The sequence below is a fragment of the Neodiprion lecontei genome, chromosome 3, assembly GCF_021901455.1.
Source record: "Neodiprion lecontei isolate iyNeoLeco1 chromosome 3, iyNeoLeco1.1, whole genome shotgun sequence".
NCBI classification, from domain to species: Eukaryota; Metazoa; Arthropoda; class Insecta; order Hymenoptera; family Diprionidae; genus Neodiprion; species Neodiprion lecontei.
The window spans coordinates 29,535,757-29,563,310 of NC_060262.1; the positions used below are offsets into that span (position 1 = coordinate 29,535,757).

General features: G+C 41.0%; 3 protein-coding genes across 9 annotated transcripts; 2 read left to right on the plus strand and 1 right to left on the minus strand.

The window, feature by feature from the left end:
* LOC107220464 (soluble guanylate cyclase 89Da) lies at window positions 1-12,926 on the plus strand. Of its 3 annotated transcripts, none has more exons than XM_015659073.2 (13): window positions 1-329; window positions 6,356-6,555; window positions 8,496-8,689; window positions 8,831-8,964; window positions 9,887-10,123; window positions 10,327-10,541; window positions 10,645-10,752; window positions 10,851-11,019; window positions 11,097-11,240; window positions 11,380-11,533; window positions 11,617-11,726; window positions 12,177-12,266; window positions 12,341-12,926. In XM_015659073.2, exons 1-13 carry the CDS (start codon window positions 288-290, stop codon window positions 12,446-12,448), a joined length of 1,905 nt encoding a protein of 634 aa, XP_015514559.1. In that variant the 5' UTR covers window positions 1-287; the 3' UTR covers window positions 12,449-12,926. The 3 variants fall into 3 exon arrangements, with proteins under 3 accessions (XP_015514559.1, XP_046591495.1, XP_046591494.1); XM_046735539.1 differs by lacking the exon at window positions 1-329 and adding an exon at window positions 478-957; XM_046735538.1 differs by lacking the exon at window positions 1-329 and adding an exon at window positions 5,029-5,084.
* Window positions 12,904-23,846, minus strand: LOC107220469 (trypsin-1-like). 4 transcript variants are annotated; one of them, XM_046735543.1, is made up of 7 exons: window positions 23,752-23,846; window positions 16,058-16,247; window positions 15,589-15,751; window positions 15,197-15,408; window positions 14,811-15,013; window positions 14,170-14,224; window positions 12,904-14,071 (listed from the first exon to the last, which is right to left on the minus strand). In XM_046735543.1, the coding sequence occupies exons 1-7, from the start codon at window positions 23,818-23,820 to the stop codon at window positions 13,944-13,946; spliced, it is 1,020 nt and encodes a 339-aa protein (XP_046591499.1). In that variant the 5' UTR covers window positions 23,821-23,846; the 3' UTR covers window positions 12,904-13,943. The 4 variants fall into 4 exon arrangements, with proteins under 4 accessions (XP_046591499.1, XP_046591498.1, XP_015514564.1 ...); XM_046735542.1 differs by having other exon boundaries at window positions 16,058-16,262; window positions 23,752-23,820; XM_015659078.2 differs by lacking the exon at window positions 23,752-23,846 and adding an exon at window positions 18,026-18,384.
* On the plus strand, window positions 22,715-26,764 carry LOC107220463 (proclotting enzyme). Of its 2 annotated transcripts, XM_015659072.2 has the most exons (7): window positions 22,715-23,182; window positions 23,283-23,445; window positions 23,775-23,937; window positions 24,853-25,058; window positions 25,328-25,533; window positions 26,237-26,294; window positions 26,386-26,764. In XM_015659072.2, the coding sequence occupies exons 1-7, from the start codon at window positions 23,108-23,110 to the stop codon at window positions 26,517-26,519; spliced, it is 1,005 nt and encodes a 334-aa protein (XP_015514558.2). In that variant the 5' UTR covers window positions 22,715-23,107; the 3' UTR covers window positions 26,520-26,764. The 2 variants fall into 2 exon arrangements, with proteins under 2 accessions (XP_015514558.2, XP_046591500.1); XM_046735544.1 differs by lacking the exons at window positions 22,715-23,182; window positions 23,283-23,445 and adding an exon at window positions 23,461-23,653.
* The last annotated feature ends 790 nt before the right edge of the window (window positions 26,765-27,554 follow it).

Sequence of the window (27,554 nt, forward strand, 5' to 3'; positions counted from 1 at the left end):
CGAGCCGCGTGAACCTCCCTCCTCTCGGCGGTCCGAATCGACGGCTCTGAACCGATACCGGTACCAGTTGCCAGTCCATTGACCAAGACTACTCGCAAAGTCTCGATCACTTTTCTCGCGATGTTACGCGTTCTGGCGGCGTCCGCATCCTTCACGTCGGCCCGATGAGAGCCTCCTTCTGCTCCGGGTGATCGCCAGTCGATCGTTCCACGTTGATCGTGACGTTCTTCCGAAGGATCGTGTAACCTCTTCCTGCTCGGACAGCGAAGCCTCGCAGGCGATCAGACATGTACGGAATGCTTTTGGAGAGCGTTCAACACTTCGTTCAGGTTCGTATCGCAAATGATACACCGACACTTGTACACCGGAGCACAGCCTCCCACACGGATCGTATTATTATCGTTTGGTCTCTCGAAGACTGAGTGCGTGTTTCTCTTCGTCAGTCGGTCCTCGGACGCACTCGCGTGCCGAGTTAACCACTCATGATTTATCGTCGCGATGTTTGAGTCGTCGCTTCGTACCGAGGATGAACGAGCTCGCGGCAATTAGTTTACTCTCCCGTACGCTCGATTACGAACATCTTGGCGCGTGGTGCTTCACCAGACTCGAGCCTGCCTCGTGTTGTACGAGAATAGAACAATGACGATTAATCTATCATCGTATTGACAATGCTGATCTTTTTTAGATTATGAGAGACGGTGATCTCGCCGATTGACCTTGCACGATTACTTGAAAAATGATCCAAATTAGCTCTGAACTCTCAACAAGCATTCGTTCGATGCAACGCTAGAGATAAAGTTTTTTCCATGCAGACGTCCAACAGTCTTGGTCCAATTGGGATTTAAAAAACACAGTCGACCAAACTTAGAGTGCTTGTGAGGTACAAATTAACGCCTAAAACCATTTCTTCCGCGATAAGATTGGTGACTCGCGCTGCAGCAATGTTGGCTTAAATACGTAAGAATTCAACGTACCATTTGCTAGCTTAATAGTATTCTTCCCTTTTTCAGTCCTGACGTATCGAACTTTGATTATTCAGGCGAGGAATTTGAGTAGCAACAATTGCATCTGCGTGCTATCGTACCTGCCGAACTAACTCGCACACGCACGAGTATATCGATACCATTGTTTAAGAGTCTAGAGTTTTGAAAACTGTGTATCGACACAGAGTGAGTGACACTAAATATCTGATGATACGTTTCGTTGAATTTGTTTCGACCCGATACACATCTCCCGGAATACCTGAGCCACGTGTTTCTGTCCATCGTATTTGAAGCGCGCTGAGTCACTGAATATCAAAATATTAGATACCAAATAATACATTTGTCACTAAACGACATCAAAGTTCTGCAATTTTTTGTTTTTTTTTTTTGCAATCAAATGTGCGGACGCAAAATTTCACGAGTAACCTGTTACCGCGACACCTTCACGTTGAATCTAGTTGTACGTATTAAAATTGTATCAAGTCTCGACTGTTCATTTCAACTCATCAGCGAACGCGAATGTTATTTATATAACATATTGCGCTATCCGTGGTTAAAAAAGGTCCCACTAGTCACATCATCTTGGTGAATAGATAAATTCCAAGTTTGTACTAGTTTGAGTTTAATTAAGTCGATATGCTAATACACGTACAATCGCAGTTTGAGTTTCTTATGCAAATTGCGAAATTGAAAAAGAAGCGCCATTTCTCGTTCTATTGACTTTCCGAATTGTTTCACTGAGGACTGATATTCTGAATTACTGCTTCTCCAACTACAGTCGTATTTCCATTTAGCAAGGGTTGCGACGTCTCGTTTGTTTCGAGGGAGAGTGAAAAACGAAATCATACAGGCGAGGGAAAAGACTCAGTGAGGGGCGTTACATCGGGTGTTCGTGAAATAAATCACATTATAAGCAGAAGTAAAAATCGTGACAATGGCCAACGCAGGTGATCCAACGATATATTTCAACGTCAAATAAAATTCAGTGAGCAATTTATACCACATGACGTTGTAGCCGGTATACTATTCGTTAGATTGCATCGTTAATTTGCGAATTTACGATTTTCCTCCTACGCACCTGTTACGACTTATGTCGCCTGAATGCTTCGAAACTTATCCACAATAAAGTCGCAATAGCGGCTCAACTAGAGGGGAAGGAAATGTGAAATTTCACGAAACCATTCACTGCAGCAATGCGCTAGAAAAAATGTATTTCGTAACTAAAGTACATCGAAATTCACAGACCTTCGGAATGAGTATTATCTACGTGGATTTATACTTACGAAAATGTATTTGAGAATTTGAAATCAATTTCAGGAGTAGTTTGAACGGTTATAACCATTTTAGGAGTGTATTATCAGTGTTGAATCCAATTTTAAAGCCATGTACCTTACCCCAGTATGGTATCAGTCGGAGAGTAAACGGTAAGAGTCAATGAGCCTTCTCGTTCCTCACTTGTCAGAGCAAACTAAATTACAAACTTCGACCTACCTAAATTCAATGATGTTAACCTGGGTAAATCTGCCATAACGTGCCCACTGCGGCATTTTTGCGTCAGACATGTAATGCGATTTAATTGCATTCAGCACCAAACATTCATTCAATTATTGAACTGATCCCAAAACTATACTTTACAGTAAATATCAAACGAAGTTTTGCACCACTCGATTGTTTCAAAACGAAATCTTACAATGATCGAAGCCGAGTAAATACTTTTGCACCACTTGCGGCTAGGGCAATTTATTTAAATGTATTAGACTTGGCCACGAATGGCTACGAGAATCCCAAAAACGAAAGCCCTAAACTTCTAACCGATGAACCGTATGCAGATCGCCGTGCAATCGGGTTAAAAAACGGAAAGTGCTGGAGAATTGCGCCACTGTGTTTTTCCTCAACACGATAATGGTACCTTGAGAATAATAGTGGGACGCGGTGTGCCAATTAATTTTTCATTTCTCAACTTATATTACACATCGTAAGCGCAGACATTACTGATCATCATCAGTGGGCAATTTCGAACAATCGTCACGTTCAAACGAATCAAAATGGCCCGCCACACGCATTAAAAATCCGCCACTGAATGCGGATGGTCGTACACATTAAATACTTCCTTTTAAAGCGACGCATATCCTGGCTGTAACTCAATTATAGATACGCTGACGTCCACGAGGTTTATAAATAGAACCAAATTCCAATCACGTGTGAATAATTATTCATTTCCATAAGTCCAAAGGCACGCTTCGGTGTTCATATTGGTGTATACATTCGTTTGATTAGATGGACGAATGGTGGCCAATACCGACAGCACTATACGGCGACACTCTTCTTCAACGGCCGGGGTGTACGTGCAGCGAAGAAAGTGCCGAACTCAACCCCAAAGCTCTAACCCTCGAATGTATCAAATTGAACCCAAGTAACGGGCAGACAATACGGCTGTTTTTTCGCCATCGCTGAACTTTTTACACTATTAGGAAAACTGGACAAATTTCAAGACTGTGGCCCCTGAGTGTAAGTGCCACTTCGTTTATCGTTAGAAACGGAACGACTCCCTTTTCCATTTGACCTATCCACCTGAGAACTAGGGAGCGTTCTCCGTAAACATTGGCACGTATACCTATATCAATGTGATCGATCCAAATACTGTGAAATTTTCGAGTCAGGTGTGAGGATGGTGTTTTCCCCCATGGCTTTGTCCGCGAACCTCAGAGTATTTGGTACTCTCTAATGTATTCCCATCTCGTAAAGCTTGCATTGAACACCTGTGTACCCGGTATATTATACTAAATCCTGAATAACTTTAACGGTGAGACGTTAGTACAACAGTTTGAATACAAAACGGTCTGATTTTTGGTTCACCTTTTTTTAAATCTAAAATCGGTAAAAGTTGCAAGGAACATCTTCGGGGTATGCTTTTTCTGATATTATTATACGTTGTAATTTGGCAGTCCTGCAGACTTGTTTTCCGCTTCCAAATGACCGAAATTACGGGGACTATATGAGAAGATCGTAAATCTTTAGTATTCTTTGAAACTTTATCATCACTGAGGATAATAATCGAATCTTACATTCTCGTAAAACTACAACCTATGAGAGAACTTCGGCAAGATTTACCCCCTTCTGTTGAATATTCTCGAATAGCTCACAGATCCGAGATGGAAAGTAGGTACTACTTCCTTACATGCTTTTGCGTGGTCGACGTGCGGAGTAAGTTTCGTGGAAATCAACTGATTCGACGCCGTAGGCAAAAAACAAACTGCGATAACAATGTAAACGACGGTTTTAGGTGGAAAAAGGAGCGACAAAATGAACAGATTTTGATAATTTATGACCAAGCTGTGTGAGTTATTGATGTACGTTAAGGGAGAAAAAAGTTACATGGAAGCGAATTCCCTAACAAACCGTGAAGTAAAATTTAAAGACCCTTAATAATGAAGCCGCGGACTTTTCAAGCAAAAACCGCTAAAGTTCGCAGCTGCCTTTTAGATTTTCTCAGTCTATTACCTTTTTACCCTTCGTTCGAAGCCAACGATACAAACGACTTGAAGTATAATCAATAATATTTCAAACAACGATGTTATAGTCGCGTCAAGTTCGATACAAATTATTAACAAATACTGTTAATAACGTCCATCGAAAACATTTACTCACATGACTGAGTTCCCGATAAGTATGCACCTGCGTTCAAATAGTTGACAGTATATTTTTCCTCAACGCTGAAAAACCTATAATTACGGAACCGAAACCGTGCATAGTGGTTTTCTACATTTATTGTAACGGCCATGAAGATGAATTTACAGAATGTAACGACTTGTCTGGAAAACTTCATTTAGTACGAATAGTAGCGTGCATAAACTTGGAAAAAATTCTACGATGTATCATACATCGTTCTTGGAAGACTTATATGGAAATTTTGCAACCAAAAGAAGCGCGTGTAAACTGTAAGAAACATGCGCTATAAAATACAATGAATTTTTCATTCAAAATTCATCCGAAAAGGACGAGCGATATTTCAACATCACGAATACGCATTTCCATCTGGCCAATATGTGTTTCGCAATTTTGCACCGTATCATTGTACAGATGCAACATAAATTTCGCATGGTACAGTAAATCTTTCATGACATATGAAGAAAGGAATAATTTATTTAACTAGATTGCTGTTTAATGCTTGCGATTTCTTACGGCTGTCATGCCTAATTGGTGAATAATTTCATAATTTTTGCAGTCGAGTTCTTCGTACATTTGCAAAATGAATGGTCTCAGGTAAAGAACGAGAATAGAAAATTTGCGTGCCGGTTTGCCGTTGTCGTAACAAGTGTCCTCCGCGTTTTCCTCCGTTATTAACGTATCAATTATTTTTACGATGGTATAGTTTCGTGACCACGGCTAGTTACCTATTGCTTGCGAAACGTTTAGCCATGATGTGTCCATTACTAGTGCAGCCAATAATTAGTGTAGTATCAAAAGTGCGAGCTTTGATAATTATTGTAAGAGGCATAATTTATACGGTCGAGAGATACTAATGAATTTCACTAGTTCAGCAATTTGGCGCTGTAATTATAACGTGGTGTCGTTATGACTTCGTCTATCCATTTCATGCAATTAAATGATCCAACAGGGTGGAAATGAATTCGTCCTTTCAATTATACTGAACGGGGAACAAGGAATTCCGAAACTGAGTGCGAATAATTGCGCAGCATTATCACAACTCATACTTTATACAATGCAATACAAAATTCATGGATTAGAATGTGACTCACAAGCTTAATTTGGCTATTTTGCATCTATAACCACTATGATCTTCGTTGACGACAAATTTGCTCATTGTATCCGTTGCCTCTTTCGATTCAACGATTAAGTAAATATTTGAAATTTGTTTTCTTTTTTATTCAGTTATACGAGTCGGGATATTTTGCCTCATAAATTTGGAAAAAGTTTCTTAGACTTATTCAAATCATTTCCTTCTTTTCCCCTGTACACGATTTAGTTGCAAAATAGAAAAATCCTGTTGCCAAGTGAAACCACTTCGCCGAATTAAAACAGGTCTTATACGTTCCTTACATCGCAAGGTTGTAAGAACAAATTTTCCCAAGACTCGAGCCAATTTAACTCACCGTAAGTTCTTCTTTCTTGCTGTACACCAGTACGAGCTGAAATGAAACAAGACTCCTGGGATTCAAGAGTCCCACTGCCTGTATGAAAACTCCATCACCATTAATATATAACCAGAGATCCCGCATAGCGACATAAGCAAGGCTTATTGTTAGAGTTGAACAAGAAAATATAGTTATGTGACTACGGCGAACCGTCAATTGCACTGAAAGAATTCTTACGTACAATCATGTAAGCTCAGCTTTAAATTCGTTTTTCAGTTGGAATACGGCGAGGATGTGTGGAACGAAATCCTCGAATCGGCGGGCATCAAACACTCTGTTTTCAATACTCGCCAGGTTTATCCTGATACCGTGATGACGGATCTGGCAGCAACTTTGGCCACATGCACCGGACAGTCCATCGACAGTGTGATGAACTTCTTTGGCAGATGTTTCGTCAGGTTTTTCAGCAATCTCGGGTAAGTGATTGCACAACTATTGAACATCAAAAAATTCGAAACACCTTTACTGAACGTGCTTCTTCGTTCGAGAAGTAATCTGATATGCAAAAAACAGATCGAACAGTTAATTGGACGGAAATACGTTTTTCAGAAAACGTTAAACGAGGCAGTCAGGCGAATGCTTCTATATCGATTTCAAGCTGATACAAAATACAAGTGTAGCATAGTCTTTGATAGAATGCCGGTTAGATCTGAATTTCACCCAATCTTGAAAATGCTGGACTTCAACTTGGCATAATACAATGCGGATGTCCGATTGAGCGTGTTATTGCTATTCCGACGAATAGAGTATTGGAAATTTCGTGATTCGGTGAAAATAAATCTCAGCTTCTGAGAAACAATTCTGTACGAGAACGTAGATATCAATTGAAGATTCTGTACCCATGCATTTTCCCACACTGAAAATTTCTTCAAGTTATAATCTATTAATCTCTCACCTCGTTCCCACTTTTACAAACGATTTCCTATTCGATTTGACGAATAGCAACAAATTCTGTACGCACGTTGTGTATACTGTTTTATTTGAAATTATTATCGCCCTTGTCCTCGCTTGAATAAACACCATCCATCATCGAGACATCGTTTACTTGACTTAGCAATAATGAATGGGAAGTCATTCGAATGGTCCGAAGCGCGACGGATGCTACTTGAAAAACTACCTGAATTATCGGTGACGATAAATCATTATTACGGCTGACTGTTATCTCTGAGACCAATGAAAACCTTAGATTGCTCGTAGTTCGGGAGCCTATGACTATGTTGAATAGACTACAAGTGCGTGGTGTAGTGTTTGGATCGATAACAATTAATTGATATGTAATTACTCGAGAGGATATCCAATTACTCGATGTTCCATTGGATAGTCCCCCGTGTCGATCGTAATGCTTAATTACACCAGCAAACTAATTAAAACATTGACGGGCTTAATTTAGTCTTAAACTTCTACGTCACAGACCACAGATGGAAAAAATGTCAATCAATAAGTCCAAGAACAGACAAATATGAGGATTTAAATTTTCATCTTAAATCATCACTATTTTTGGGGTTCAATTTTCATTTGGCTTTCATGAAACGAATGTTACTCTGTTCTTTTAAAATAAATATAAGTATACATGTACCGATTCACTGCCGATATTCGTAGAATCGGAAAAACAAGACTGTGGAGCTGCTTGAAGAAAAAAATTATTTGGTATTCGTGTTTATTTCCTCAAGTAACGCGAAGGGGAGGGTAAAAAATACCCGACGAAGGAAATAACGAATTATTTTGAAAGAGGAGTATTACGTAAGTTAGTCACGTCTCGGGTCTCGGGGGTGCCAATCAACGGAGGGTGCCTAACTGGTACAGCAAGCGTAAGATTCATATGACACATTGCTCACATTCCCTGCACTACTTCCGGCATTTATTTTTGTACCAAGTTTTATAAGAAGAAAAAAAAAGTCAGGACGACCCTCTAGCTCAAAATCTCGTGTTAATCGAACGTTTCCGCACATTTTTAGCACCTTGAATCTAAAGTTTGAAAAGAAACTGCACGTTATTTGAAATTGCGAAATTTCCCTGTTAACAGACAGGTTCACAGTGAATTTGTTATTATGTACGCAGCTGCAATTGTTATTACTAGAGATTAGAAATTGGGAGTTGAACTTGACGTGTACAGAGGATTGTGTACACTGTCAAATTTAGTCAAAACTAGAGTCACGTCTCCGACAGATTGCGCTTGAATGAATACAAAGCAGTGAAGTGCTTCATATAATATGCCTGTGACTAAACATTTCGTTTGAAAATATTTACCCGTGGTTTTATTTAGAGTTCTCGCTCGTCGTCTTTACATGCTAAATTTGCATCCGGTGAAAGTGATTTCATTTTTATTTAGAATATTCCTTCCTTTGATTCGCTGCAGGTATGACTGCACGATAAAGGCGACAGGTAGATACTTTTGCGACTTCCTACAGAGCGTGGATAACATACACATGCAGATGCGATTTACCTACCCGAAGATGAAGAGTCCCTCTATGTACATCACTCAGGAAGATCCCGAGGGTGTTGTTCTCGTTTACAGAAGTACCCGACAAGGATTCACCCACTATTTCATGGGTAAGGCTATTTTCCCGATCTTTTTTTTTTGGATCACCTTTTGTCGGGTAGCTTGCACGCTTGCCAACTATCATCCTTATACCTCGATTTCACCCCGATTCCCGATTCTGACGTAATGAATCAACAGTCGGATCCCGGCAGGTCAGTTGTTTCAGATAGCGGAAGACATCTATAAAATGAAGCTTGACATAAAGGTCCTCGAGACCTCGACCACGGTACCAGGATCTCGCAATGTCCTCGTCAAATTTCGCATCGACTTCGACAATCGAGAATACGTAAGTCTTCTAACCTCCGTCATCGAAATATGGTGCCTGATCTCTTTGAAATTCGGAATTAGCTGGCGGCGTGCGAAAAGGAATTCAAATTATAGATCTATCGAGAATTCGGGAAGAATCGAACCGAGAACTCGCAAAGTTCACAATTAAAAAGCAGTACGATCACATTTCTCTTGTTTATCTTTTCCACCGGTAAATTCAATGCCTGTCAAATTACAGCGGGAGAACTTTTATTACCCGCCCGTCGAAAGTTCACGGTATTGCGGGTGGTGAGATGAAAAACTAAAGCGCTTTTCACGAGTTGCTGCGTACAAGCAAGGAAATTTTTGCCATGTCTAACGCGTTGAAAACCAATGTGGCGAATCACTCTCGGAAATCGTTTACCCACGGCAGGATGACGAGAGGAAAATTTGACGCGGCGTAAACATTTACCTATCTTATATATATTTAAATCGATATTCTATGTGATCGATTCAATCAAATTTACGTGGAACCCGGTGGTTCGTTCACCCAGTTATTCAATCATATTTAATATCCACTCTGCAATTCGGCGGCAAAACTTGTGCAAAATTTCTACCATATGTAACGATAGAAAATCCACTCAATACATTTTTGCCTGTTCGGATAGTTTCACAGAGTATATAAATAAGAGGAAAAAGCAAAGCAGCTATTATTCTGTACCCAGTGTATTTGCAATTAACCGCTGGGTTTCACACATCGAAAATGTGCCCTTTAACTTTAATTACAATTTAAGTATGCTTCGTTCAAGCCATACGCGTGCCGACATTATACGTATACCTACTTAAACTGAATTGTTGTCAGCGGCTGTACAGCAAGAAGCTTTTAAGCTCAGGCCGAAATTTCTGACAATGAACTAATCTCAATTCGTTATGAAGAACAAGAATTTCAATTCGCACTGCAGATAGCATCTAGACAGAAAAAGAAAGTACCAATGACCCGGCAGCTCCCATCAGTTCCCTGCATGGTACTTCTTCGTCTCTTCCCTTTCGGAGTTCTGCTGAACAAAGACATGTGCATAATAGGCGCCGGGGAAAAGCTTCTACAGGTTTGGGGTGGCAATAGCAGTGCGCTCAACAAGCCAGTTACGGAACTCTTCAAGCTGAGGAGGCCAAAGGGCATCGCTTTCAGTTGGGCAAACGTGAGTCTCAACGCTATTTCTCGTTGAACCAGACCTTGACGAACAATTACCGGACGATACTCGACCATTTTTCGAATCTGTTTCCCGAGCCTTTTCACCACGACGAGTAGGTGTCCTGCCTCGGGAGTCTCGCCACATCGATAAACGCTGTGTTCGTAAGATTAACCAAACAGCGAGGTGTCAACGAGATTGTTTTCACGTAGGTGATTAATCTCCGATGGGTTTTGTTCGAGTTGGAACTGATTCGATCGGCTGAGAATCAATTCAAGGGCCCCGTCTCGACCACGCCGAGCGAAACACCGAGCACCAGCAGTGGTTTGGATCGAAGAGGCAGTCAGGGAGCACGCAGCATACTTCTCAAGGGACAAATGAGATACATCGAAGAAATCAAGGCCATCATTTTCCTCTGTAGTCCGCTGTAATGATTTGTCTATTTTTTATTTATTTTTTTTTTTTTTACCGATTTTAAAAGCCACTGAAAATGTGATTTATGAACCGAGTTCAATTCGTTATCTGTGCAGGATCAACAGCTTGGACGAATTACCTAACATGGGATTATTCCTCAATGACCTAAATCCTCACGGAATGAGTAGAGAAATGGTTTTTAATGGGTGGCAACACTGCGGAAGGTAAGCGATAATTTTCAAAACTAAAGTGAATTTAGATTTTGAACTCTTCCTCCCTTTTTTTGAGCCGAGTCCCTGCAGCTAACATCGATTGCCTTCAGATTAGAAATGATGTTCGAAAGAGCGGAGCAGAGATCTGAGGAACTGAAGAACAGTTACACGCTCCTAGATCGTTGGAAAAATAAAAGTGACGAACTGCTCTATTCCATGATACCTCAAACGGTTGCCGATCGACTAAGAGCCGGTGAATCTCCACTTAGCACCTGTGAGGTATAACCGTCAATCGTTATCGCTGTCGCCAACCATCATTTGGCTGATAATATTACGAGTAACTCATGTTATTACAGACTTTTGACTCGATAACCGTTTTATTCTGCGAACTCTGCGACTTTGATTATTCCACTATTGAAGGAGCCATGGATATCGTCTCCTCCATGAACGCAGTCTTCTCCTGTTTTGACTCATTGATGGACAATTTTAACGTATACAAGGTACAATTTTAACCCTTTGGAAAAAAATGAAAATTTTTGGATATTAAATTTTCCATCTATCAAGTCAGATCTTGAACGTTCAACGTCGAAATTCATGATAAACGAACCCACGCGATCGTAAATTATGAATTGGCAACAGGTAGAAACCGTGGGCCGCGTTTACATGGCGGCGAGTGGGGCTCCAGACAAAACGGAACACCATGCCAAACATATCGCAGATGTCTCGCTCCAGCTTATAACCCATGTTCGTTCGCTGAAGCTTCCATCCGGTCTCGATATTCAGATTCGAATAGGTCGGTAATTCCTTGAACTGTTACGTGCACCCCGCGAAGTGGAATTCGATTGGTCTGATCTGATTATCTCGTCGGGTCTGCAGGTATTCATTCGGGTCCAGCCGTCGGTGGAGTCGTAGGGATCAAAGTACCGCGATATTGCTTCTTCGGGGACACGGTCAATACGGCGTCAAGAATGCAGACAACTAGTCAGGTGAGTTGAAGTTTTCACACTAACGATCTGGTTCGCATTGATTAGAGGAAACTTTGTTACTCCTTGGAAGTCTATCGAATTGATGACGACCTTTAAATTATAGGCTACATGTGAGGTTGTTCATTAACTTTCTATTTTTACCGTCTCTAGTTTCTACTTCGCCTCACGTAGACTAGCTGTTCAGGCTAAAATATCCCCCCTGAGATTCAGAGAATCTTGTTGTATTACAGTTATTATCGTTGCACCTTGTAGAAGTTTTGACTCACCGTGAATTGCAGCGATCGACGCGAAACTCTGATGAAAAAAGTTTGAACGACATTATAGGAAAACTGCAGAACCCAAGCTAACGGGTTATAACGTTATTCTCGTCTGAATCCCTCGTGCAGTGGCAATTTTTTTTTCTCAGCATACCCAATTTAAAAGTTTTTATCAAACACCGTCTGCTTGCAGCCGGGAAAAGTGCAAATTTCACCCGACACCAAGCAGCTTTTGCCACCGGGTCGTTACAGGACAGAATCACGAGGCAGCGTATGGGTCAAAGTGAGTTTTGATTTCATCGTGTAACGAAATGTGAAAGAACCGTAGCCAATTTTTCCTTCGAAACTCTTTCTCAGGGCAAAGGTGACATGGAAACTTTCTGGTTGTACGAAAATGAAGCGACGTCGGATTCGAATGACGAAGACTTGCACAATCCTGGTGGCGTTCTAGTCACTAGTGTATGAGAGAAGACGGCGTGGTCCATCACCGATTTGCAGTCATCGCCTTTAAAATGTTACGTAATTTGGAAACCTTAAATTTGTTTCAACTTATAGACTCGGTACTTCGTTTCTATCCTCAGATTTTCCTTGAGGGTCGATTGCGCGGAAAAAACGTAACGACACGGTTCCGTTGCAGAACCCCAGCAAAACGCATTCACTATACCAAAATATATAAATGAAGAAATGATTGTAACTTACTGTACATATTTTAAATAATGACTTTATTTTAATGCAACAAGATTTTCGATTATCCACGTGATGTTTAGGTTGACTGAATCAGCTACAAAAAGTAATAATATCGATGCGAGTGCATGACTTGATAATTAAATACGTTAGTTATTTTCGGACCAATTACGAGGAAAAATAGAAAATAGTGTAACGATACATGAAATTTAATTTACGTGAAATCGTTCGACAGATACCAAAATAAATAGTTTATATTTGTTTAAATAAAAATAATTACATTATATTTGAATAACATGTTGTGCGAAGCTTAATTGACTAGATTACATTACTATGTACACTTAACGATCAGGTCTTTCGCCCTAGACTTGGCGCCGCTAGCGCTCCACGAATTTAATTACATTACAATTTGCTGAAAGAACTGAACTCGAGAAACGCTGAGTCTGCATGGATTTTCACGAGTGACGATAACCACCGTTTCACAATTCATATTCAGTGAAAGAGGTAAAATGTAATCATAGGTGCACGACTTACAATAGCGGCAAATTATATAGCACTTTTCTTTTTTCAGACTCCTACAATTTCGACAGAAATACACGCGGTATGGAATATAATATAATATTAACAAGTACTCACGGTCAGAAATGGTTTCCGTAATACAAACGTTCACCTTTTTCAATATTTTGATTTCCGCTGGAGTCTTTTGCTTGTGTATTCCGTTTTAAAAATCAAATTTTGCCTTCACACGTCTGACCCGATTCTCGCAGAACTGTATCAGAGTACGTATACAGTTACGTGCAAATTGCACCTTTTGCCAATTTCAAGTATTCTCAGGTCTCTCAGCTATAACTCAATTAATCAAGCCCAAGAGTATCGACATTCATAATGAGTATAGGATAACCGAAATGAAAAAAAGGTGATCAAGAATAACAAACAAATCAGTAAAATGTTGAAGGTGATATGCTTTTCGCGATTTTCAAGTGGACAGTATAACGGCTGTAACACTTTTCCTTTAATTCTCTCAACACTTAAAATTAAACTCAATGATAAGAGGTATCGAATGAGAGTTGCGTTGGATTTTCATCGATTTTCGCGTGCTGTTAACGTGAACAAATAGTTCAGGTATCTCAAAGAATACTGACAATGAGTTTGAGAATCAGTATTATCAGCACCAGCAAATTTGCGTGGACTATATACGTCGTGAATTGCTTCTCTTGAATCCATCACTATTCATACGTATATATGTGTACTCGGTATTTATATACTCCTGGCGATATCAGTCGTGTTTCGAACAATAGCAACCATCCAGTGTGTTGTGCTGTATCCAAGTTACATAACGGTTTACCCTTGTATAAACTCCAGGGTAATTTGCCTGGGCACATCCCTCGCCCCAAGATACAATTCCTAAAATATCACGGGTAGAAACATGTGCGATGAGCAGAAATACCACATTCGTAAACACGAGTGTTTATGGTAACGTCCAATGGAATTATCGAACTTACCGACAATGCTGTGAACCGAATCGTTGACTACGTGGAGAGGACCTCCACTGTCACCCTTTTAACAAAAAATAAGTTATATTAATAAATGGGGAAGCCGTTCGTCTGTTGAAAGCTAACCCGAACCCGCGACAATTTGTTGTTCGTACGTGAACTCTTGCGGTAATTCTTAAACCTACCCCTCAATATCCCGTTTTCAACAAAGTCTCTAATAATGCCAATACTATCGATAAAGATGTCAAGCAACAATGATAAAAATGGTTTTAGGCAAGGTGACAGATTTTTTTCTGTAACATTCCTAGTTACGGTATGAACTAATAGTTAGCATTGGGATGAAAAAAAATCATCATTAACACGTGATTGAACTTGTAGAGTTGTCAAAAACATTTCTGCAGCAGAAACAATTTTTTAAATTTTCTTTGGCAGTAACTTCATTTCGAACGTAGATGATACAAAGATTCGCGGAAACGTAAGTAATATCTAAATCTGAAACCGTCATATTCACCGCACCCTTTGTCGTTCATGATAATTGAAATAACCTGAACTACCTCGAAAATAATTTCGTGTTATTTATCAGAGGTAGAACGCCGGACAAATTGGGGTAAAGGCGAAAGCAAGCCATCATTTTCAGCTGCCAAAATTACCTGGCACGAGTCTTTGCCTCCTTCTGGGTAGCCGGCGCACAACATGTTGTCCGTTATTCGCTGCGAAGGGTACTTAGAAGCCTTGCATTCAACGTTGCTCAGGATCGGCACCATCAACTCCTGAAGCTTATTGGATATCGGTCCGGATTCCGACGTCGCCCCCCATCCGGTAACGATCCCTTTTTCTCCGCTAAAAGTCTTGTCTGTTGCAAAATCATCAAATTACGCCTACACGTCGTACAACAAGATATGCAAATTGGCCTAACGACGTTCGGAGGTCATCTTCAATCACGTCTCCGTGATCGATCATAATAACGAGTTCACTAACTTTCCGTCTTACATTGCGAGTTCAATTCAAGAAATAAAAGGTAGCTTTGAAAACTCACGTAACTCCGGTAAGCAAACCGGTCTCATTGAATCGTCAAACTTGATGGGCCCGTCTAATTTCAGTAAAGCAATATCGTTGTTGTAGTTGAAGGGGGAGTATCCGGAATGCTTGATTATTCGTTCCACTCCGTACTCTTTGATTTTACCCTGTGATAGGGAAGAGTTTAACGCGTGCACGAGAATCCTCACTCTTATTCGAGTCTTATCAAATCTGGAATTAAACAGGATAGGTGAGATTCGGCAGTTGCGGGGAGCCGCTCCTGCAAAAGAGCATTATTGCCTCTCGTCGCGGTATCAACCTCCTCTAGATGCGCATCAATAAAAATCAGAGGTTCGCCGATGGGGTAAGATTAGGTACGTGGAGCAATGAGTATAGATGGGATCCACTCACCCCTGAACACAGTGAGCTGCGGTCACGGCGAAGCGAGAGTTGATGCATGATCCCCCGCAATAAAATCTTCCGTTGTAAAGGAGCTCCACCATCCACGGATACTGATTCTCCTGAGTTTCCATTCCACCGACGATCCTATTATGTTTATTCGTCAATCCGCACTCTGTTGAATCGAAGTCAATTAAATGAATTCAGCCAAGAAAATGGAGGGCGACAACCCGTGGTTCCTTAATCGAGTCAACGGTGAGCTGACCGAGTACCTGACATTATCGACAAACTGACACACGCAGTTTGATTTTGACAAAAGCCGAAAATTTTGATCATACCTGGATATGTTTTACATGCAGTTGAAACTCTGACGCTGCTATGGGCATTTTTTAGCTACTGACGAATCTGACTACAGGCATTCACGTGTAGACCACTGGAGAACACCGGAAATGGATTGAATCGAAAATTTTCTCGTACTCACTGCAAGCTGGACAATTTTCCGGTGGTGCAACTGGCTCAACGATTGGGGGAGCGGTTGGGATCGGATTCTGACTGGGTTTGTTGAAGATCGAAGTAACCCATTCCCAGAGTCCCTTGTCAATTTGCTGATTGTTCGGATTAACACCAGTTGAATTCACCAGCTCCGAACCTTCCGTGATCAAAGGATGCGACTGTTGATTGAAATCCTATGCAAATTAGCGGTCCTCAATACACGTGGGCGAGGGTTACATATGTGCGCGATAACACTTGCAGGGTAGATACGCCATGTGCGTCATCAACTTTATAAAATTCATTACTAAGACCCAAATTTTGAACGTAGCCTTTTCAAGACTTGGTACATTTCATTGTTTTAACGTCGGTGTTCACCATAGATGAAAGGACCTTTGCTTCCTTTCATTATGAAACTAAATCATCAGCATGAAACACACGATATAAGCAACGCTGACAAGTAGAACAGACAGTAAGAAAGGAGAGAGGCATCGGAATTACAGACGGGACGATGAACACGAGCGACGCATAACAATCTCACGAACCTCTAGCCTCTTTCGCCATGATATGTACGTCGTGACATGTGTATCAGAGCGGCGTTGCTGTGCTAAGTAGGTAGTACATAATAGGCAACCTGAAACACTCGTTCAAAGACTGATCACGCGTCCAGTTGTTTTCACGAATGCTGCTTATCTTGTTGTGCGCAACCTAACACCGCGACAAAATGAAAGCCGGATGACTTGACTTGAATTTATGTTAAGGAAGTCTCGCCCATGCTCTGAACAAGTATCGGCGCATTTCATAAATACGTATGTGACATTAACAAAGACGTTACTAAACGATGTTTGAGATAGTGCCCTACGGACCAAACACAGTGCGCCAACTGACCCAGCAACTGGTGGATAATGATAGAGATCGGATCGACGAGTTTCCAGAGCTATTACACCTCCTCCGACACAAATTTCATCGTTTCTTTCGTAATTGCAGTGAATGACCTGAATGCAATTTAAAAGAGCTGGAACCAACCTCGCGAAGACCGCAAGCTCGCTTAACAATCCTCCCGGATATTATTCTTTCTTTCACCTTCCGGTAATTTGATTTGTTCCACAGTAATCGAGGCGAAAGTTCATGTAATTATTCAATGTCCGGGGGGTAAAACGTAAATTCAATTACGCTGATGATTTGTGATTTGGACAATTATCCTATACGTAGGTTCAACCTTGAATTCCCGTTTTACGTGAACCTTGCATGCGGGATCGCGTTACATTTTTTGAATGAATAGAAAACTTTCATAATATTCTGCTTAACAGAATGTTGCATCTTTTTAGTTTGTGACATTCGTGAAAATTTATCTTGAAAACAGAACTACTTACTATGCTAATGCCTTATAAGTATCTTAATTTTCAAATTTTTGGAAAGCATTGGTTCTCTTTTTCCTGTTTTCTTCATGCCTAAGGATTAAACCCTTCAAGAGAAAACTTGACTACTTTACGGTACTTTACGGAGCGTCACCAAAAGAAAAAAATACATCTAAAGATTACACGTGTTGAATTGGAACGTATCTGATTTTTGGAGGTTAATATTACAATGTTCTACTGCAAACGAGTAGCATAAAAACTGCGGTAAGCTGCACTTTATTGAATCAACCCAATTGTCAATTGTTAAATTTCCTAACCCTAACGGATATCCTGAGATTTATGGCAAACAATGAATCAGAAAGCTGGTAATAGGTCAAGGAAACAAGCATGACCGGAGCCGTTTGTTCGTGGAATTGATTGTCCAGCAGTCAACCGGGTAACAGCCTTCGATTTGAAGACCCGGTTAATTCGACGATAACATGTTATTAGGGAGTTACAGATTGCGGTATCGACGCACTTTATTGCTGATAGCGGCGATAGAGGAGTACTAAGAGAGTCGAAGCAAAAGCAGAGAAGCAATAACTGAATATTCATTGAGATACCTGGTTGTCCGCAAGAATATTGGGGGCCAGGGTCACGGCAATCAGACATAATAAGGTCCCCGCGTTACGGACGATGGTCGAACTCCTCACCATGGCTATTCGGAAGGCACTAGACGACAAGACGTTGAAATCAATTTGATTCTATATCTCACTTGCTACTGAGGCCGCGGGCACTTTCACACAGGCTTTAATTCCGTGCTACATCTTTATTTATACGAAATACTCGACTGGCGGGAATGACCGGTGAAAATTCATGCCCGGCCAATATGTTAATTCAACGTAAATACTCTCGCGAAATCTCAACGGGAAGAATTATCGGTCAAAGTTTCGTCTATCAACGCGCTGCTGCTAGGAGATACCTGCCGAGTTGTACTGAAGCTGCGTTCGTTATTGATGCGAAGTAATGCAGAAAAAATCGCTGACCTTGTTAGTGCCAAGATCCTAACCAGAGAAAGCTTGTCCGGTTTGGCGACTAAACGGGCTTTCTGCAGTGAACTAACTTATCCACAACGCTGCCATGCGAAATTTATAATACGAGCATTAATTCGGAGCTTACATAACTTCGAAATCAGTTTACTGCACAACTATTTTCATTTGTTTATTCCGTTATTTTTTATCGATAAAATTGAGTTTGCTTGTGCTTTCGATTTATTTACAAGTACGAACACCGGATACGGAGGAGAATACTGAGAAACAGCCGAGAAAGCTTCACGGTCAGTAAATGTAACGGAAAAAAACATCAGAAGCCTTGAAAATTGATTACTGAATTAGAAAACGCAAAGTCCTTAAATTCTCCTGATTATTAACCGTTTAGTTGCGAAATCGAGCCCAATTGAAACATAAAAATCCAGCAATTAAATATGACCGACTCTTTGGAATATATCATAATACAGAGTTCCGTGAAATCAAGAGTTGGTTAATCAAAAATCTAGGACAATGATAGATATAACTTCACACACATACATACAAAAAAAACCTGTATAATTTGCATCCTCAAAATTGGCATTCGTTTATAGATATCTAACAACAATTTATGGGTTTCAGACATTTTCTACAACGCATTCCCGGTGGGAGTTGAAAATTAATCAAATTAATTTATCTCACCGCGAGATCTTAGATTCGTGGTCGTTTATAATTGTTAAAAAAACTGTTACCATTAGAAACTGTTATCATGATCACCATGTATATGACCAAGCTTATTCCAGAGAAGATAGTAAAACTGCAAGGTCATGAAGATCTTTAAATTCAGCAATAAATTTATAGACGTGAACTCGGTTGAAGAAAGTCCAAACCCGTAATATGGCTGACATTTTTAATTAGTGATTTTGACGATCTGAGCTTTACCGTGCACCTACCTATCTGGCAATTATTGTGTCACTATCTATCAATGTTTACCCCGTAGTTTCAGTCTTCAATATTTTTATTCCGTCAAACTTGCGATTAATGTCCGCACCGCTTGACTCGTTTGCCACGTGATTGTGTTACCTGCAAACAAGTGACCAGCGCAGGTTTGAACATAATTCAGATGTAATGATTATGTAACAGCCCGACCAATTTACAATTTGAACCTCAATAAATTCACAGAGATTGTCAATGCTCAGTGATCTGACAACGTCTGGCTTTTTTTTTGGCGAAATCACCCGTCGGATTACACACAAACAAACTGTCCATAATTTTCTGATTTCGAAATATTCTGAAACAGAAGGCATTCGAATAATATCCATAACAATTGCTTGATGATATTTGTGCGTCAATTAGGAAAGGAGTATAAGCCTAATCCATAATGGAGTACAAGTAAAATCGTACGTACTTCTGAACCATATAGTGACAAAGAATCGACAAACGCAGCGTTGCGAGTAGGTCAAATGAAATCGACTTGAAACTCGGTGATCACAAGGCGAATCGAATTCACTGTAAATCCTAAAATCACTATCGATCGCAGAATCTCACCGACAATGAGGGTGAGTGTAAGACGGCAAGCGGACCGGTTTGCAAGCCTCGGATTTCTCGAGTGTTGTGATAAAATGCCAAGACTACGACGGAGTGCATGGAACTTGGCAGCTGCGTAACAGCTTATCTACCGTCTTGGCATCCCACGCGCTTCTTGTTTGGACCCGCTTTGTTTAGGCGTAGTTAATCACCGTGTAAACGAGGCGCTGTGATCTAGGAACACACTCCACCCGTGACAGTGGGTCAAGGTATCTGTGCCAAGCTGCCCTCATGCGGGTGCGTCGCACGCTGCACACTCAGATACGCATCGCATCAAGTCGCGCCGGGTTCTCTCTCGTTGCTCGATGATGCTGTTTGTTTTATCAGGAACCTTGCCTTAGTTACAACGAGTACGTGGCCAACGGCTCAATAATGCATAATGGAAAAAATTTACAATATTCGCAGAAGCATGTAAATACCGGCCGGCGAGTGACGCGTGTATTTGGCGCAGCGAGGACTTGCATATTGGCTTTTCAGAGAACAGCGCATTCGGCGACCATGTGTGAAGCCACGTGGGTGAATAGACGCTCAACGGTGTGCAAAGGCAATCGAAGTATGTGACGAACCTTGAAAAAACTCTGGCTATAGTTTCTCAGAAATGATGACTCAAGATATAACTAGTCTTCAACTCATGCTGCACTTCAATTCACTATTTACAGACTGAGTGGACAGACGACTTGCGTAATTCCCACTTCGGCGCCCGAGGAACTATAATATCCCGCATACCATCATTTTCAATTTTGTTATACCTGAAGTTACGTCAACTGTTTCGCGATTTGGCGCGACAATATTGTGATAAGATACTTTCTTACGAATTGCTTTCAATCTGAAAGAGAAAGTGCGATCGGGTTACCGACGTGAGGAATTTCAGATCGGTATCTCACAATTATTGATGAGTACGGGGTGAAACTATAAGCCGAGATCAAACCTTGTCAATTTTCGATTCGGGTCTTGCGCAGTTAATGGATGTATGATAGTTTCATTATGAAAGTCAGATTTACGCTAAATTCTTGGTTATTTCATCAACCCAATATGAAAACATTACTACGCTTTGCAAATTTATATAAGCTCGATTTCTAAATGCTTCTCCCACATTACAGCTTCTGCACGTCGGCTCAAGAAAAAAAAAATACTATGTGTAGAATGTTTCCTGTTTTATAGCGTTGCATAAAAAAATTCGAAAACTGAATATAAATATTTGATGAAAGCATTCGATTTTTGATTTCTGTACCAGATTTTATCTTCAATAACAAATATACCCTCAGTCAACGAAACCAGAATACAATCAAAACCGTTGGGTTGAATCCGTCTCGTGAAACTGTTCGATGTTCGGGGTGGGATTAAGTGCAGCCGAGAAGTGCTGAAGTAATTCTCTTAAATGTTATCGAGAGCTCGAACAACGGCTGACTTTATGATGAAACTAATTTTTAGCGTGATCACTTTTCGCGTACTTCGTTTCAGTTAAGTTGGGTGAAAGGTTCCGAACAACATAAATCTGCAGTCAGACTGACGTCGCTGACCAACGAACTCTTCAAGTGTACAAAAAATCGAAATTTCTAAAAATTATCCAAATTCCAACTACTCTATTGGGTTATTGAAAAAAAATCGATGACAAGGTAACAATTGAAACCAAGGCCTGTCTGTATGGTACTTGAATAAATCTTGGAATTGCAACATCGAAATTAAAGTGGAACACATGTCTGCCTACGTTTATCTCTGTGCTTGAAACTTTTTGTAAAAGTCCGAGAAGGTGTGTCATTGCCACGGCGCAAGTACACAAGCATATGCAATAGTCATTGTTTACCCTATTCATGGAGGTTTCGTGGGGTATCTGAATTTTGTTTGGAACTGTAATGAAATCAGCATCAAGCCCTTTAAGCTCACCTTATGAATAGCTCCAGAAATTTTGTTTTACAGAGGGTAGGCCCTGTACTAGTAACCTAATTTCATCACATTCCATCACCGCAAAGTAATATATTCTAAAACCACAAATTCCGTTTTAAAGCAAATAAGCCCGAAGCACTTATCGATTGCAAAATTTGGAACAAGGCTCAAAGTAATACATACGCCATTGCCAGAGGTAACATGTGAGGATCTACCAAATAATAAGCGACATTTTTTCTTAGATTAGTCCTGCCCTCTCGTTTCGGTAATTTTGTATTGCGAATGTATTTGCTGTATTACTCTCGAATTTTACATTTAATTTCTGGAAGTATCAGTCTCTGCAAGCAAGGTAGCGAGTACATATCTCTCGATTCCAAGGGATGTATACGGACAGGACTTCAAGTTGGTTACAGCAATCAATACTGCCAAAGAATAGCATTATTAAAGTGTAATATTTCCATGATTCGAGCATGCAAATTTTAGTCACATGTTCACCGTTAGCGAGCGCGAGTCATTGCGCAGAATCAGGTAGGCTAAGATGAGGAACGGAATAATTATAATGCGTTCGATTGCAATGGTGGAGACTGCAGTATAAATGAAAAGAATTTTTACCTGTAGGAAAGTTAAGTTTTGCTCCGCTTCACCGGTATTACTTTTGAAGGCAACTGAACCGAACCACTTTGATCTTCAGGAAATGATTATGGTTTCGGCTTGTAGCAACGGACGGTGGCGGGTCCTGAGCTGGGCTGGTGGGAGTGAAAACAGGCTGGGAAGATGGAAAGGAAGTTCTGGACCCGCCAACTGTCATCGATGTCCAACAGTGACCACCGGACATCACAGCTATTCCTTTTCCACCCCGAACGTACGTCGATTCTTGAACATGAAGGCAGCCTAGTGCCGTTCGGGTGTGAGAACCGCGGCCCAAAGTCCTGCCGGTGTGATGCTGAGACTAAATGGAATCGCGTGACATTGGTTGTCCGAAGTGATCGTCGATTGCGAAATAAATACAACGTATACCTCGCAGCATGGAGCATGGAGGTGATTTACAAGCCGTCGACACAACATCTGCCAATGCAAACGCACTGCCCAAGGTGACGACGCCCCACCACGACCTTTTAATAGTGATAATTTACTATAAAACCGCAAAACGCTCGCAAACCTTACATCCATGCTCGACATACTGGGACAAATTGACAATCAGTGCCAACCATGGATACCAAATACATCATCCTGCATTCCATAGTCGTGTGGCTGGTCGGTAACGTTTACGCGCTACCACGTGTGGTGAGTATCTCTCTTGACAAGTTGTCTCCAGTGTCTTTCACGTCCAGTCGTAATCCGCTCGTCTCGGGATGCACCTAATGTACAAGTCGACCTGTTACAGACGTCGCAGAATAGCTTCCGAAACCCGTTCGCCTCGACTCTGCGATCGTATCTCGATTTCGGCGGGACAGGAAGCTCGTCGATATCCGAGGAATCTTTCATCGATTACAGTCCTCATTCCGTCACTGTGTCGAAGGATCGACCAAACATCTGTACTACATGTGGTAACTGCTTACAGTTAGCGCTGTTTACGCCTTGTTTGACACCTCGCACGTGCGTCGCGTTTAATTTGTTTTTGAAACGAAAGTGAACGAAACGATCGGCCTAGACTTTGTGCGACTAAAATTGTTTTTTGAGTGATTCGAATTCAAACTGAAACAGTTGCTGAAGTGAAAAGAAAGTTCGTCATGTAGTTATTTTTCGTGATGCACGGTAAACGATCTAACTGTTGATGCATTTTTATCGAGTGGCTCTCAGACGATACAGTCCGTGTCAGAGTTGGAAAGAACTTGGCTACACCTGGAACTCACCTGGAGATCATTTTTTGCTTCAGTTTGCGGCGTCAGCAATCGGAAGATGCGGATCGTCGGTGGCAACATAACCGAAGTCCACGAGTTTCCGTGGATCGCTGGTTTCAGTACGCGCGGAAAGTTCTACTGCGCAGGCAGCCTCATCACCAGAAAACACATTCTCACCGCAGCCCACTGTTTGGACGGGTATGTCAATTGAGCTGTTTGTTAAACGGAAAGATCAAAGTATAATCTTTGGACGCGATCGAAGAGGTGATATGTTGTGCGATATACTCTTTAAGGCGGCTACAACGCTAATGATAAAATTTTCGTGAAATTTTCGAGTTTGACAGGTGCTGCGATCCGTGCTCGGTCAACTCGTTTGCAATGATTAGAACAATAATGCACTCGAGCCTGGTAGACGTCGGTGACTGCATGGTGAGAGGGCTTTATCGCACTACTATAGTCAGTCTGCGATACTGTACAGTTTTTTGCGACGCGACACTACAGTCAGCGGTTACAGCATAAAATTCGTTGCTCAATTGCGAGTGAAAGACACTGACATAATACTGTACGAGACAGATGATACTAATCAAACCATTCATCTGGTCTAATAACCCGAATATTCGACACCTTGTACTCCCACCTACTGACCTTTTGATCGAGTTAGTTCTGAATTCCTTAATTCTGAAAGTGAGTCGTAGTAATCGCATTGGCTCCTTGTCCTCTTAGGATTTGAAACATTTTGGTAATCTTGCATCATTCGTCGTATTAGCAACACCTCCTGCGAATCGATACGTTGCCGGAGGCTTTTTTTTTTGAAAGGAATATACCGACGCGAATACTTCAGTAGAAGACACAAAGTCACGTGATGTTTTTCGTACTTATTACGATGCAACGTAAATATTTTATAAAACCATTTTTTTATTAAAATTTCATCAGGAAATTGAATGTAGTCGATTTGTTCGTTTATATTACCTTGAAAGAGTCGTAATTTATGCTTGAATCAAACTTGTTTTCGATACTGCACTTATTGGTGTACGTATGTAAATAAAGAGCGAGTTTCAGTAGAAGCGAACCCACTTTTATACGTCCAATCCAGTCACTGAATTCAAATTATAGATTGAACATGAGAGAGATCCAAATCGTTTTGGGGAATCACAACCGAGTCTCCCACGAAAACACGGTGGTTCGTCGTAGAATCAAATCTGCACGCATACACGAACACTTTGATCCTTACTCCTTCAACAACGACATCGCTGTCATAGAAATGGACATCTCTGTAGAATTTGACAGCGTAATTCGTCCCGCTTGCCTTCCACAAAACCGTAAGTGCTGAAAGTTCCATCTTTTACATAATTAAAAATAACAGTTCAACATTATCCCCAAAAAAAGTTTAACAGGATAGATAAGCTTCTGCTGTCAGAAATGATTACGGTCTGTTGTATTATTCACAGAGGAAATCAGTTTATATGTCACTGGGGGGAATCAGAGCCCATCACAATCATAATGTGCCAAATTTAAAAGCACCAATAAAATATTAACATTAGAATTGAGGAGACCGGTTGGATAATTGGTATTGAATTTTGGTGATTAGAAGTCAGTGATTATACCGGAACCATGGCGGTGGCGGCTGGATGGGGGCGTATCGGCGAGCGCGAATCTCTCAGCAACGTGCTCCGGAAGGTTGACCTTCCAATTCTGTCCGACGAAGAATGTCAGACGGCCGGTTATGCCAAGAAGCAACTGACCGAGAACATGTTCTGCGCCGGGTATCTTAAAGGGCAGCGTGACGCTTGTCAGGTATCAATTGCTGTTGTAAACTTCAGTTTCGTGCTGGAGAAAGACTCGCATTGTCAGTAGCTTTGCCCACTTTGAGTTCTTCTTGAAATTTGTTGACTTTTAAGAGCCTCTGCGGGAAATTCCTACCGCGAAATCGTTTTCAGATAAAATAAACGATGCCAGATCCAGTATCGGGTCCGATATTTTCGTTCGGAATGCAGGATAAAAACCAACATATACGGCGTTGATTGAATTTTAAGTAGTTAGTTTTCAGTGAATTACTGCGCCGTAAAACCGCAAGACCAATTCATTTTATGATCTTATCCTCGTGAAACACTCACTGTCCATTTTATTTTTCCACGTGATCGGATATCTTCAAATTTTTGAACGTGTATAAATACGTCACTTGATACTTCCACAAGAAGTAAAGTTTACAAAATAAATTGGTATGAAGCTACTACAGGTCAATGGCTGGACGAGGCGTAATCTCAACATAACTTTTCAGTATTTTAGACAAACATTACGTGCTACCGCTGTTATCGGTATTCATGTAGCTGATCAAATTCATTCGAGGCTTCACTTCTATTTCAAAGTACACGTTTTCGAATGCTTTTCCGGTCCAATTTACGCGAAACGCCTATAATTTTGCAACCGGTTCTTCAAAATCACTAACATTTTCCTCAAATCTAATGGGCGAAGTGTTTTAAATTCACCTAATTTTCAGGGTGACAGTGGCGGGCCCCTTCACGTAACCGGAGCGCATGGTAACTTGGAAGTTATAGGTTTGTATTACCATACGGTATGAAATTTGAAGCTGGTGAAACGTCGTGTCTAACTAAATCCTAACGTAAATTCGTTTTTCACAACATCAAGGTATCATTTCGTGGGGAAGAGGATGCGCCAGGCCGCAGTTCCCCGGGGTCTTTACAAAGTTGACGAATTACCTTGATTGGCTGCGCAATCATCTTGACGGTGAATGCGTCTGTCCACCACCGCAAGTGCGATAGAAGCCGTAGCTCAGCAGAGATAAAGTTCCCCTTTAACCTCATACCTTATTTATTAAGCCTAGAAAATCGAGAAGGCATAGTACTCTCGGTTCCCAAATGTATATAACAATAAGTAATGCAATCTAGTCTGCTGTATGTATAAGTAAGCCTCGACGAGGTTATGTGATGTTAGATCCTTCATGTTTATAGGTATACAATTATTTATTGAGTCATAATAAAGTATCATTGTTGTGGATTAATCGGAACCAACTCAAGGAGCGACTTGTTCTTTTCGCAACCTAATATAAATGTCCGACTGGGTGTAGAGAACAAACGGGCCTTAATTTCTCTGTGCGCTGAAAACCTGAAAACTGCGAAAGCGAATTAAGTACCAAACTTTTCTCTTCGTCACGCTGCATTCAAGTTCATCGGAATTTTACTGCATTAATATACCCTGAGGTATTCCACTTACGATGAGCTTTCTTTAGTTGACTCGCTCGAATCTCATTACCGCTGTCAATATCTCATGCACATTACTCCATTGCCTGTAAAATTGAACGTAAACGTGTTTTACAGGTAAAAATACCTGCAGTGTCAACAAAGATCCACGATGAAACCAAATCGAGTTCGATCGATACATCCGAGCAATGTTCGACTGTACCAGGCAAAAGGTCAGACTGGATTGCGATGGAAGTTCTCAATCATCGTCCATCTCGATACTTCGGTACGATGTGCCGGTGCTCCTTTGCCTTTGCAAGTGTTTTGCCATGTTACCGTTATTTCACTGATTTAATTGATTCTTGTGACAACATATTTTTTTCTTTTATAAAACTACGCTAAAATGCTTCAATCGAGAATATTCACGAAAAGTTCAACGTTTGACCTAAAAAGTCTCGAAGCTCAGACAGCAAACGTTCACGAGCTTACCGTCCGATTCATACTTTCCCGGTCGATGCAACAAGCGGTAAGCTATTATGGCTTGGTGCATCAAAATGGAACGAAAGTGCTGCACCGCGTTACCTTAGCTCGTAAAACATTGTCCTTGTAATTCACTTC

What these genes read in the sequence shown, in the direction of transcription:
- LOC107220464 (XM_015659073.2), top strand. Translation starts at nt 288, where the DNA reads ATGTACGGAATGCTTTTGGAGAGCGTTCAACACTTCGTTCAG. An exon ending in CTCCACTTAGCACCTGTGAG is followed by an intron (nt 11,020 to 11,096) that starts GTATAACCGTCA and finishes ATGTTATTACAG; the next exon opens with ACTTTTGACTCGATAACCGT. An exon ending in GAGGCAGCGTATGGGTCAAA is followed by an intron (nt 12,267 to 12,340) that starts GTGAGTTTTGAT and finishes ACTCTTTCTCAG; the next exon opens with GGCAAAGGTGACATGGAAAC.
- LOC107220469 (XM_046735541.1), bottom strand. Translation starts at nt 18,118, where the DNA reads ATGGTGAGGAGTTCGACCATCGTCCGTAACGCGGGGACCTTATTATGT. An exon ending in GCAGCTCACTGTGTTCAGGG is followed by an intron (nt 15,409 to 15,588) that starts GTGAGTGGATCC and finishes GTTTAATTCCAG; the next exon opens with ATTTGATAAGACTCGAATAA. An exon ending in TTCGGTTCACAGCATTGTCG is followed by an intron (nt 14,072 to 14,169) that starts GTAAGTTCGATA and finishes GTGATATTTTAG; the next exon opens with GAATTGTATCTTGGGGCGAG.
- LOC107220463 (XM_015659072.2), top strand. Translation starts at nt 23,108, where the DNA reads ATGGATACCAAATACATCATCCTGCATTCCATAGTCGTGTGGCTGGTC. An exon ending in TTTACGCGCTACCACGTGTG is followed by an intron (nt 23,183 to 23,282) that starts GTGAGTATCTCT and finishes GACCTGTTACAG; the next exon opens with ACGTCGCAGAATAGCTTCCG. An exon ending in CGCTTGCCTTCCACAAAACC is followed by an intron (nt 25,059 to 25,327) that starts GTAAGTGCTGAA and finishes TTTGGTGATTAG; the next exon opens with AAGTCAGTGATTATACCGGA.